Source organism: Kogia breviceps, chromosome 11, assembly GCF_026419965.1.
Source record: "Kogia breviceps isolate mKogBre1 chromosome 11, mKogBre1 haplotype 1, whole genome shotgun sequence".
NCBI classification, from domain to species: Eukaryota; Metazoa; Chordata; class Mammalia; order Artiodactyla; family Physeteridae; genus Kogia; species Kogia breviceps.
Window position 1 is genome coordinate 66,285,356 of NC_081320.1, and position 13,699 is coordinate 66,299,054.

The following is a 13,699-nucleotide window of genomic DNA, read 5'->3' on the forward strand; positions in this document are numbered from 1 at the left end:
CTTCCCTTCCTCTCTCTCCACATCTCTAGCTGTGTGAGCTGTGCAGAGGAGAGTAAAGGTGAAAATGAACCGGTTGACTACTGTAGCTTGTCAGGGTTTTTGTAAATGTAAGGGAGAGAATTTTTCTTTATTCTCAGTGGCCCTCACAGGAATGAGTTGAAGTAGGAGAATTGTGCAGGTTTTTAAATGTGGTGTGGTTTTTTTTGTTTTTTAGTTTAGTTTTGTTTTTTGCGGTACGCAGGCCTCTCACTGTTGTGGCCTCTCCCGTTGTGGAGCACAGGCTCTGGACGCGCAGGCTCAGCGGCCATGGCTCACGGGCCTAGCCGCTCCGTGGCATGTGGAATCTTCCCAGACCAGGGCACGAACCCGTGTCCCCTGCCTGCATAGGCAGGCGGACTCTCAACCACTGCGCCACCAGGGAAGCCCCTAAATGTGTTTTTATAAGTAATTATACTGTTGAAATTTGGTTCAATTTCATAAATAGTCATTGGAAGCTGTCCTGACACATCATCTTGTTTCCCTTCTTTTTAGCTTTTAATTGGTTCTGACTCCCTAACTCAGTGGTTAGAAAAGGATGATATCTAGGCCAGAGTTATTATTCTCTTGCATAACTGCAGATAGTATCTGAACTCATTTAGGCATTTTATGGGGGGATTGGGTTGAAATATAAATAGATCTGGAACACCTATGCCAGCATGAATAGGCGAGGAGTCCCCTTTTGATGGGTCAATAACATTTTTATAGTTGAGCATCATTAAAAAAAAACCTCATTTGGTAAATCTCATTTAGTTTTTTGTTAATCTTCTTTCTTATATATAACGTGTTTCTTTACTGAAGCACATATTAATAACTACTTAATGTTTGAATATTTATGTATCTGAACAGGTGCCAAAATAGATATATTTGTATCCAGTCATCTCTGGCAAAGGTATCCTCAAAAAAAGTAAATGAAAAAGATGTTGATAAGTTTCTGCTCTACCAAAATTTTTCATGCAACATAAGAAACATCCAACATCATCAGGTAAATAAGAAAACTGCTTATGCATGCTGATAGTAGTAATAATGATAATACCTCAAATTTGTTTATTACTTTATTTACTAAAGAATTTTCAATCAACTGTTTTCTTCCTTCATATAAATTTTTATAATATTGTTATATCCTCCCCATTTGACAAATGGGGAACTCGAGACCCACAGAAGTTAGTAAATGACACTGAGACTTAGAAAAAAATTTTTTTTACAAACCAAAAATACAATAATACTGGCTTTTGTATTTACCTGTGTAGCTACCTTTACCAGTATTCTTTTTTTTTTTTTTTTTTTGTGGTACACAGGCCTCTCACTGCTGTGGCCTCTCTGGCTGCGGAGCACAGGCTCCGGACGCACAGCCTCCGGACGCACAGGCTCAGCGGCCATGGCTCATGGGCCCAGCCGCTCTGCGGCATGTGGGATCCTCCCAGACCGGGGCACGAACCCATGTCCCCTGCATCAGCAGGCAGACTCCCAACCACTGTGCCGCCAGGGAAGCCCTCAGTATTCTTTACTTCTTTGTATGCTTTTGAGTTACTATCTAGATTTTATTTCAGCCTGGAGGACTTTCTGTAACATTTCAGATAGGGCAAGTAAACTCCCTCAGTTTTTGTTTATCTGGAAAGTCTTAATTTCTCCTTATTTTTAAAAATTTATTTTTAATTGTGATAAAATACATATAAAATAAACTTTACCATCTTAACTGTTTTTAAGTGTACAGTTTAGTAATGTTAAGTATATTAACATTGTTGGGCAACCAATCTCCAGAATTTTTTTATCTTGCAAAACATAGATTTTCTGAATATAGAATTCTTGGTTGACAGTTTTTTCTTTCAGCACTTTGAATATGTTACCCCACTATCTTCTGGCCTTAATGGTTTTGACGAGAAATCAGCTGTTAATCTCACTGAGCCCTTGCACATGATGATTGCACTTGATTTTCTTGCTACGTTTAAGATTCTCTGACTTTTGACAATCTGATTATAATTTGTCTTGCTGTGGATCTCTTTGAGTTTATTTTTCTTGGAGTTTGTTGTGATTTTTGGTTGTGTAGTTAGATGTTTCTGATCAAAATTGGGAAAATTTTGGTCATTATTTCTTCAAATATTCCTTGAGCCCTTTTCTCCTGGGTCTCCCATTATATGTGTGTTGGCATGCTTGAGAGTATCCCACAAGTCTCTTAGCCTCTGTTTATTTCTTTATTTTTTTTAAAAAAATTCTTCTCAGACTATGTGATCTCAATTGACATATCTTCAAGTTTGCTGATTCTTTCTTCCGATTGTTCAAATATTGAACCCCTCTAGTAAATTTTTCATTTCAGTCATTGTACTTTTTTGCTCAAGAATTTCTCTTTGGTTCTTTTTTATAATACCCAGCTCTTTATTGATATTCTGTATTTGTTGGGCTAACATGCTCATGATTTCCTTTAGGACTCTGATTTCCTTTAACTTTGAGCATATTTAAAACAGTTAGTTTAAAGTGTGTCTAGTAACGCCGAAGTCTGAACTTCCTCAGAGATGGTTTCTGTTAATTTCTTTTTTCTGTAAATGGGTCATATTTTCTTGTTTCTTTGCCCATCATGTAATTTTTTGTTAAAACTTGTCATTTTGAATATTATAAGTTGGCAACACTGAAAATCAGATTCTCCCCCCTCCCCGGCATTTGTTGTTGTTGCTGTTGTGGGGTTTTGTGGTTTATTTAGCAACTTCTAAACTGTTTCTTTAGTCTGTATTCTTTGTCATGTTTGGCCACTGAAGTCCCTGGTCTATTAGCTTAGTAGACAGCTAGTGACTTGACAGATTTCCTTCATTCCTAGAGCCAAAACAAATAACTTTCCTGGTCCTGCATATTTGCTCTATGTTGGGGCATCCTTTAATGCTTAGCGAGGCTGTTTATAACTCTGCCTTAGCCTTCACTTTGTCTTTGTGTGGAGCTCAAAGGTCAGACAGAGGTGAAAACTTAAGGTCTTCCCAGGTCTTTTCAGAGCAGGTGTCTGTCTAGTCCTGAATGTGTGCATGACCTCTTAGATTTCCTAAAATATGCAGAAATTTTAAAAAGCCCCTTTCCTCTCAATTATCTCCTTTACTAGCCTCTTCCTTCCCAGGTTTTTCTGGTCTGTCTGATGGTTGCCCTGACTGTAATCCCTTATCCCCAGGTGTTATCCCTTACCCCTTGAAACTGCAGCTAACACATTGCCTTTAAATACTTTGAACAAATGCCACCCAGGAGCTTCCTGGGGAAACTCTGAGACAAGCAAAACAAAGGCAAGCCCTTGAGCCAAACCGTCAGGGAACCATGAGACAGATCGAAACACATAATCACGAACTTTTGAGAATAAGGTCCATATTGCTCCCTCTGGTGCTAGCAGACTGCACCAGAAAAGTAGGATGTTATCTTCACTGCTACTGCTGAACTGCAGAGTGGAGGACGGTAAGTGGGTAAGTTAAAAGTGCTCTTTCACCAAAATTCTGCAGCTTCTTCTTTAAGTGTTCCTCTGATTGTTCTAAGTTTTTGATTAGATTCCAGGGTTCTGAAAAAGTTGAACCTGGCAGTTTTTGCCAATTTGTTGCTTTTGTAGAGGTTTGGAGTTTTGGAATTCCCTACTCCACCACTTTGGTGATGTCACACCTAACAGCATCTTTAAAGTGTGGTGTGTATTCCCCTGATATATTCCCAAACCAGCATGTGGCCTTAACCTTATGAACTGTCCTTCTTTATCTTGTTTAATGGTTTTTAGCTTGAAGTCTACTTTGGTATCAGGATTGCAACCTGTATTTTCTTAATGGAAATTGATTTCACCCTTGTTTTACTCTTAGCCCTACAATTATATGAAATGCTTGCCCTTAGTCCTTTTGCCAAAATTTTCCAGTCTTCTTCTAAGCTGATTGAAGCTTATTCTTTAGTCTAGTATGTAGTTGGCAAAGTTTTTCTGTAAAGGACCAGGGAGAAAATATTTTAGACTTTGTGAGCTAGATGCCTCTTCCTGCAGCTACACAACTGCCATTGCAGCACGAAAGCAGTCACAGCTAATACATAAATGAATGAGCATGGTTGTGTTTTAATAAAATTTTATTTATGAAAACAGATGTTAGACTGGATTTGGGCCATAGTTTGCTGGCCTCTGCTCTTGTATGTTTCTCAAGAAGATTTTTTTTGTGTGTGTGTGTGTGTTACGCGGGCCTCTCACTGTTGTGGCCTCTCCCGTTGCGGGGCACAGGCTCCGGACGCGCAGGCTCAGCGGCCATGGCTCACGGGCCCAGCCGCTCCGCGGCATGTGGGATCCTCCCGTACCGGGGCACGAACCCGTATCCCCTGCATCGGCAGGCGGATTCTCAACCACTGCGCCACCAGGGAAGCCCTCTCAAGAAGATTTTATGTGTACAGTACAGGTGTGCCTTATTCCGTAGTGCTTTTTGCTTTATTGTGCTTTGCAGATACTGTGTGTTTTACAGATTAAAGGTTTGTGGCAACTGTGTTTCATCCAAGTCTTGTGGCACCATTTTCCAACAGCATTTGCTGACTTTGTGTCTCTTGTGTCACATTTTGGTAATTCTCTCAATATTTCAGAATTTTCCATTATTATTATATTTGTTCTGGTGATCTGTGATCAGTGATCTTTGATGTTACTATTGTAATTGTTTTGAGGTGCCATGACTGCACCCATATAAGACAGCAAACTTAATTGATAAGTATTATGTGTGTTCTGATTGCTCCACCTACCAGCTGTTCCCTCCGTCTCTATCCTCCTTGGGCCTCCCTATTCCCTGAGACACAATAATATTGACATTAGGCCATTTAATAACCCGACAGTGGCCTCTAAGTGTTCAGTGAAAGGAAGGAGTTGCACATCTCTCACTTTAAATCAAAAGCTAGAAATGATTAAGTTTAGTGAGGAAGATATGTCAAAAGCCAAGATAGCCTGCAATCTAGGCCTCTTGTGCCAAATAGGTAGCCAAGTTGTGAATACAAAGGATAAGTTCTTGAAGGAAACTAAAACTGCTACTCTAGTGAACACACAAATGATAAAATGAAACAGCCTTATTGCTGATATGGAGAAAGTTTCAGTGGTCTGGATAGAAGATCGAATCAGCTGTAACACTCCTTTAAGCCAAAGCCTATTCCATGGTATGGCCCAAACTCTATTCAGTTCTATGAAGTCTGAGAGGTAAGGAAACTGCAGAAAAAAAGTTTGAAGTTAACAGAGGTTGGTTCGTGAGGTTTAAGGAAAGAAGCTATCTCCATAACATAAAAGTACAAGGTGAGGGACTTCCCTTGTGGCACAGTGGTTAAGAATCCGCCTGCCAATGTAGGGGACATGGGTTTGATCCCTGGTCTGGGAAGATCCCACATGCCGCGGAGCAACTAAGCCTGTGCACCACAACTACTGAGCCTGTGCTCTAGAGCCCATGAGCCACAACTACTGAAGCCCACGTGCCTAGAGCCTGTGCTCCGCAGCAAGAGAAGCCCCCGCAACAAGAGAAGCCCCCGCAACAAGAGAAGCCCCCGCAACAAGAGAAGCCCCTGCAACAAGAGAAGCCCGTGCACTGCAACAAAGAGTAGCCCCCACTCGCCGCAAATAGAGAAAGCCTGCATGCAACAATGGAGACCCAATGCAGCCATAAGTAAGTAAGTAAGTAAATAAATAAATATTTATTAAAGAAAAGAAAAGTACAAGGTGAAGCAGCAAGTGCTGATGTAGAAGCTGCAGTAAGTTATGCAGAAGGTCTAACTAAGATAATTAATGAAGGTAGCTACAGTAAACAACAGATTTTCATTATAAACGAAACAGCCTTATACTTGAAGAAGATGCCATCTAGGACTTTCATAGCTAGAGAGGAGTAAAATGCCTGGCTTCAAGGCTTCAAAGCTTCAAAGGATAGGGTCTTTCTTGTTAGGGACTAATGCAGCTGGTGACTTGAAATTGAAGCCAATGCTCATTTACCAGTGCTCTATAAATGGAACAACAAAGCCTGGATAACAGCACATCTGTTTACAACATGGTTTGCTGAATGTTTTAAGCCCACAGTTGAGACCTACTGCCCAGGAAAAAAGATTCCTTTCAAAATATTACTGCTCATTCACAATATACCTGATCACCCAAGAGCTCTGATGGAGATGTACAATGAGATTAATGTTGTTTTCATGCCTGCTAACACAACATCCATTCTGCAGCCCATGGGTCAGGGAGTCAGTCATTTCAACTTTCAAGTCTTATTATTTAAGAAGTGCATTTCATAAGCCTATAGCTGCCATAGATAATGATTCCTCTGATGGATTTTGGCAAAGTAAATTGAAAACCTCTAGAAGGGATTCACCACTCTAGATGCCATTAAGACCACTTGTGATTCGTGGGAAGCGATATGATATCAATATTAATAGGAGTTTGGAAGAAATTGATTCTGATCCTTATGGGTGACTTTTCAGGGCTCCAGACTTCAATAAAGGAAGTAACTGCAGCTGTGATGGAAATAGCAAGAAAACTAGAATTAGAAGTGTTGCCTGAAGATGTGAAAGAATTGCTGAAATCTCATGACTAAACTTTAATTGATGAGGAGTTACTTCTTATGGATGAGCAAAGCAAGAGGTTTTGTGAGACGGGATCTGCTCCTGGTGAAGATTGTTCAAATGACAACAAGTGATTTAGAGTGTTACATCAACTTAGTTGATAAAGCAATGTCAGGGTTTGAGAGGATTGACTCCAGGTTTGAAAGAAGTTCTACTGTGAGTAAAATGCTATCAGCATTGCATATTACTGAGAAATTGTTCCTGAAAGGAAGAGTCAGTCGATGCGGCAAACTTCATTGTCGTCTTCTTTTAAGAAATTGCCACGGCCACCCCAGCCCTCAGCAGCCAGCACCCCATCAGACAGCAGCCGTCAACACGGAGGCAGGACCCTCCACCAGCAAAAAGGTTATGGCTTGCTGAAGGTTCAGATGATGACTATGATTCTTTAGCATTAAAGTATTTTTTAATTTTTAAAATTTATTTTTAATTTTTTATTGGTTTAGTTTATGTACAATATTATATAAATTATAGGTTACAATATAGTGATTCACAATTTTTGAAGGTTATACTCCATTTGTAGTCATTATAAAATATTTGCTATATTCCCTGTGTTGTACAATATATCCTTGTAGCTTATTTTATACATAATATTAATAGTTTGTACCTCTTAATCCCCTTACCCTATCTTTGCCCCTTCTTCTTTCCCTCTCCCCACTGGTACTCTAGTTCCCTATATCTGTGAGTCTGTTTGTTTTTTGCTATATTCACTAGTTTGTTGTATTTTTTATATTCCATATATAAGTGATATCATACAGTATTTGTCTTTCTCTTTCTGACTTATTTTACTTAACATAATACTCTCCAAGTCCATCCATGTTGTTGCAAATGGCAAAATTTTGTTCTTTTTTATGGCTGAGTAGTATTCCACAATGTGCATCTATATCTGTATATCTATCTGTCAAATCTTCTTTATCCATTCTTCTGTTGATGTACACTTAGGTTGCTTCCATATTGTCAATTTTAAATAATACTGCTATGAACATTGGGGTGCATTTATCTTTTCAAATTAGTGTTTTTGTTTCAGGTATGTACTCAAGAGTGGAATCCTGGGTCATATTGTAGTTCTAGTTTTAGGTTTTGTTTTGTTTTTTAATTAATTAATTAATTTATTTATTTTTGGCTCTCTTGGGTCTTTGTTGCTGAGCACGGGCTTTCTTTAGTTGCAGTGAGCAGGGGCTACTCTTCGTTGTGTTGTACAGCCTTCTCATTGCAGTGGCTTCTCTTGTTGCGGAGCACAGGCTCTAGGTGTGCAGGCTTTAGTAGTTGTGGTGCGTGGGCTTCAGTAGTTGCAGCACGCAGGTTCAATAGTTGTGGCTCACGGGCTTAGTTGCTCTGTAACATGTGGGATCTTCCCGGACCAGGGCTCAAAACCATGTCCCCTGCATTGGCAGGTGGATTCGTAACCACTGTGCCACCAGGGAAGCCCTAGCTTTAGTTTTTTGAGGAACTTCCAAACTGTTTTCCACAGTGGCTGCACCAATTTACATTCCCAGCAACAATGTACAGGGTACCCTTTTCTCCACATCCTCTCCAACATTTGTTATTTGTGTTCTTTTTGATGATAGCCACTTTTAAATTAAGGTATGTACATCTTTTTTTTTAGACATAATGTTATTGCACACCTAGACTAAAGTATAGTGTAACATAACCTTTATATGCACTGGGAAACCAAAAAATGTGTATGACTTGCTTTATGGTGATGTTGTTTTATTGTAGTAGTCTGGAACTGAACCTGTAATATCTCCAAGATATGCCTGTAATTCTCTGAGTTTTGACACAGTCCCAATTGTTTCCTATGTCCTTGGTACTTGAAGGATAGCTTAGCTCAGTAAATATATATTTTTTAAAATAATCCAATTATTTTTTTTAAAATTTATTTATTTTTTATTTTATTTTTGGCTACGTTGGGTCTTCATTGCTGCACGTGGGCTTTCTCTGGCTGTGGCAAGCAGGGCTATTTTTCGTTGTGGTGCATGGGCTTCTCATTGCGGTGACTTCTCGTTGCGGAGCACAGGCTCTAGGCGCACGGGCTTCAGTAGTTGTGGCTTGCGGGCTCTAGAGCACAGGCTCAGTAGTTGTGGCACACAGGCTTAGTTGCTCTGCAGAATGTGGGATCTTCCCGGACCAGGGCTCAAACCTGTGTCCCCTGCATTGGCAGGCAGATTCTTAACTACTGTGCCACCAAAGAAGCCCAGTATAATATTTTTTGTGTGCACTTTCTTTCCTTAAGTTTGTCAAACATGTTGCTCTGTTGTTGTCTTACTTTGCAAGTTTTTTTTTGTTTGCTTGTTTTTGAAATCAGATGCCAATCTAATTCTTTGTTTCTTAGAAATGCTGAAAATGTGGGTCCTGTGTTGTTTTATTTTTTTACTTTATTGGTTTTATAGGAGGATGGGGGGGGATTTAGAATGAGGGGCTTGCTAGTGTTCTTTAAACCTTAAATTCCTCAATGAATTATTTTTTAAATTTATTTTTTCTTCCTTTCTGAATTTTACTGTTATAAGGAGAGGATAATGAAAAAGACTAGAATGCGTCACTTTTCATTGATAATGTTTAGTTATCTTCCTTAAAAATGTAATTTTAAAAAACTTACAGTGGTATAGATATGAAAAGGTATGTTATTCTGTGTGTGTGTGTGTGTGTGTGTGTGTGTGTGTGTGTGTGTGTGTGTAACATAACATGAAGAGTCTTCAGTTATGCTACAAATACTTCTGGAACACTTATTATGTATTGGTGCCTACTTGGGGTACATAGATGACATGGTCCCTGCTGTTGAACTTTTGAAGTGTTTCACTATTATATCTAAGTTGTTCTTTTTACTTTTGTGTACACTGTATCATATGGGGTGAAATGAATACTTTTGATAATTGGAAAAATTGTTAGAAGAGTAAAATTTTACTTACCTAGCTATTGTCTACTGATAGAGCCTAATGAAAAAGAATTTTTAATAAAACCAGTGACTAAAATACTAAAATTCCTTTTGCAGAAACGATTTTGCTGCTGGATTTTGTCTCCCTTTATTTGATTTAATTTTATTGCAACTTTGGAAAAATATGAATACTTTTATTCTGTTAAAATTTAGTCTTTCTAGTATTTGCTTGAAAACATTTTGGTCTCTGCATTTTAACTAGTGTGCTTAGCACATGTGGCATTCTGAGTTAGTTTATGGTTGAATCTAAGTTTGTGACTGACACAGGCTTCTAAGTGTGACAGTCCTAAGACCTGAGAAGGTAGAACATTTTGGGAATGTCAGTTTTGAAAAACAGACCTGTGTTTTGAGAAGAACTTTCTAGTTATCTTGCAGGCTAGAGTGATGATATACTAGCTCACAAAGATGGATTTTTAATCCCTGTAGTGCTAAGGCTTCATGTCCCTGACTCCAAACTCTGTTTTTCAACTTTCACCTAGATAGCCCAGCATACAGCATCCCAGAATACAGAAGTGAGGGAGAATGATGACAGACAGTGGTAAAGGAACAACGGTACCTGGAACTCCTTCTCCAAATGCTGTGGGAAGAGCTGTTATAGCTGTCTACTAAATTAATTCTTCTAGCTGCATCTTGTTTTCTTTCTTCTCCACGTTGGTCCTTAATGTGCTCCTTTCCACCACATGAATTTGTAACTCAGCCTTCCCATTCTTTTTTGTAGCTTCTTTCACTGATGTCTCACTTTCTTTGTCTTTTAGAATATCGGTTTCACATTCAGTGCTGCCATCTACAGTAATTCTGCTTTAACTCTGTATTTACTTTCAACCTCAGTTTTTGCCCCAAGCTCTGCTTCTGCTACTCCACTCCCTTTTCTACCATGGATCTTCTATGTTAGGATTTTTTAAAGTTTGACCTATGACTTTACTAGGTATGGTGGAAAAAAAGGCACCCTCCAATAATATATTTTGATATATTAGTGTATTTATATTTTTACTTATTGGGGTTTTTTTTTTTTTTGGCCGCATTGGGTCTTTGTTGCTGCACGCGGGCTTTCCCTAATTGCGGCGAGTGGGGGCTACTCTTTGTTGTGGTGCATGGGCTTCTCGTTGCAGTGGTTTCTTTTTGTCGTGGAGCACGAGCACGAACTCTAGGCGCACGGGCTTCAGTAGTTGTGTCACATGGACTCAGTAGTTGTGGCGCACTGGCTTAGTTGCTGCCCGGCATGTGGGATCTTCCCGGACCAGGGAGCAAACCCGTGTCCCCTGCATTGGCAGGCCGATTTTTAACCACTGCGCCACCAGGGAAGTCCCTAATAGTATATTTATATAAATCAGAATTAAATAACTCTTTTTCCCCTATAATATTGTATTCTGCATGAATGAATTTATTACTGATAAATTCTTGGTTGAAGAACTTTTATTTACTGTTCGGTGTTCCTTTAAGTATTTCAGAGAGCTGGCAGACATTGAAGATTTTGTCCAGCCCAAACTAAAGTTTATTTTGTATTAAAAGTTTATTTTTAAGTGATTATTTTATTTCTGCCAATGTTTACCTTAGAAATTTCTCAAATATATTTAAACAATTTTTTTTAAGTATCTGTAATTTTTTTTAAATTAATTAATTAATTATTTTTGGGCTGTGTTGGGTCTTTGTTTCTGTGCGAGGGCTTTCTCTAGTTGTGGCAAGCCGGGGCCCCTCTTCATCGCGGTGTGCGGGCCTCTCACTGTCATGGCCTCTCGTTGCAGAGCACAGGCTCCAGACGCGCAGGCTCAGTAGTTGTGGCTCACAGGCCTAGTTGCTCCACAGCATGTGGGATCTTCCCAGACCAGGGCTCGAACCTGTGTCCCCTGCATTGGCAGGCAGATTCTCAACCACTGTACCACCAGGGAAGCCCCAGTATCTGTAATTTTTTTAACTTTGAAGATTTGTTCTATATTTAATATTTTACTTGAAAATACCTTTAGAATTTATATAAATTAAGGTTGCTGTTTTCCAGAGTGGCTATACCATTTTACCTTCCCACCAGCAGTTTATGAGAGTTCTGTTTCTTTGCACCCTCACCAGTACTTATTGTCTGTCTTTTTTTAAAATATAAATTTTATTTTATTTATTTTATTTTTGGCTGCATTGGGTCTTCATTGCTGCACGCGGGCTTTAGTTGCAGCGAGCAGGGGCTGCTCTTCATTGTGGTGCACAGGCTTCTCATTGCAGTGGCTTCTTTCTGTTGTGGAGCATGAGCTCTAGGCATGCAGGCTTCAGTAGTTGTGGCACTTGGGCTCCGTAGTTGTGCCTTGCAGGCTCTAGAGCACAGGCTCAGTAGTTGTGGCACACAGGCTTAGTTGCTCCGCGGCATGTGGGATCCTCCTAGACCAGGACTTGAACCTCTGTCCCCTGCGCTGGCGGGTGGATTCTTAACCACTGCTCTATGAGAGAAGTCCCTGTCTATGTTTTTGATTGTGCCCATTTTAGTGTGAACTGATTTCTCATTATGGTTTTGGTTTGCACTTCTCTTCTAACTAATGATGTTGAGCATCTTTTCATGTACTTATTGAACATTTCTGTATTATCTTTGAAAAAAATGTCTCTTTAGACCTTTTGCACATTTTTGTTAGGTTGTGTCTTTTTATTGTTGAGTTATAAGAGATATTTGTATGTTCTAGATATAAGTCCTTTATGTGATATATGATTTGCAAAACTTTTCTTCGGTGCTAAGTGCTTTCTTTTCAATTTCTTGATGGTATCCTTTGAGATATAAAAATTATAATTTTGTTGAAATCCAATCTATTTTTTTCTTGTGTTGATTATGCATGTGGTGTTTTACCTAAGGCCTTATGTAACTCAAGGTCATGAAGATTTTATCAAGTATTTTCTTCTAAGCATTTTATAGGTTTGGTTTTTATATTAAGGTCTATGATCAGTTTTGAGCTAATTTTTGTGTATGGTGTGAAGAAGCTGTCCAACTTCATACTTTTGAATTTGGCCATCCATTGTCCCAGCATCACTTGTTGAAAAGACTGTATTTTCACCATTTAATTGTCTTAGCACCCTTGTTGACATTCACTTGATGGTAGATGTATAGATTTATTTCTGGACTCTGAATTCTGTTCCATTCATCTGTATGTTTATCTCTAATGCCAGTACCACACTGTCTTGATTACTGTAGTTTTGTAGTAAGTTTTGAAATTAAGAAGTGGGAGTCCTCCAGGTTTGTTCTTTTTTTACAAGATAGACTTGGTTATTCTGGGTCCCTTGTATTTCTATATGAATCTTAGAATTAGTTTGTCAATTTCTGCAAAGAAGCTAGCTGGGATTTGATAGGGGTCACATTGAATTTATGAAGTAATTTGGGTATTAGTGCCATTTAGCAATATTAAGCCTTTTGATCCATGGGCCTAGGATGTCTTTCCATTTATTTAGGTCTTCTTCAATTTTTTTTAAAAACAATATTTTATAGTTCTCAGTGTATAATTTTGAACTTCTTTTGTTAAATTTATCGGAAAGTATTTTATTTGTGCTGGTGGTATGGTGAATGGAATTTTTAAAAATTATTTTTAGGATGTTTATTGCTACTGTGTAGAAATTGATTATCCTGCAACCTTGCTGAACTCTATTAGTTCTAATAGTTTTATAGTGGATTCCTTGGGATTTTCTGTATACAAGATCATAATATCTGCAAATAGAGATAGTTTTAACTTCTTTCTTTTCAATCAAGAGGCCTTTTATTTCTTTTTCTTGCCTAATTTCCCTAGATAGAACCTCCAGTACAATGTTGAATAGAAGTGCAAGAGGAGACACCCTTGTAATCTTAGAGGGAAAGCATCCAGTCTTTCACTATTAAACATTATGTTATCTGTGGAGTTTTTGTATGTGCCCTTTATCATGTTGAAGAATTTGCTTTCTCTTCCTAGTTTCTTGAGTATTTTTATCATGAACAACTGCTGGAATTTACTCAAATATTCTTTCTGCACCTATTGAAATGATCATGTAATTTTTGTTTTTTATTCTATAGTTATGATGTATTACATTACTTCTTTTTTGGATGTTAAACCAGCCTTGCATTCCTGGAATAAATCCTTTTTGATCCTTGTGTATAGTCCTTTTTATATGTTTCCAGGTTTAGTTTACTAGTATTTTATTGAGAATTTTTACATCTATATTCATAAGAGGCAATGGTCTTTA

General features: G+C 38.5%; 1 protein-coding gene across 4 annotated transcripts in view; it reads left to right on the plus strand.

Annotated features, from left to right (window-relative positions):
- Positions 1-13,699, plus strand: part of SRBD1 (S1 RNA binding domain 1) — a 233,918-nt gene that overhangs the window by 32,796 nt on the left and 187,423 nt on the right. For all 4 annotated transcript variants that reach the window (XM_059078791.2, XM_067007652.1, XM_059078792.2 and 1 more), the window contains exon 9: positions 886-1,021. In XM_059078791.2, the coding sequence (XP_058934774.1) occupies positions 886-1,021 (136 nt within the window). The remainder of the gene's footprint in view (positions 1-885; positions 1,022-13,699) is intronic.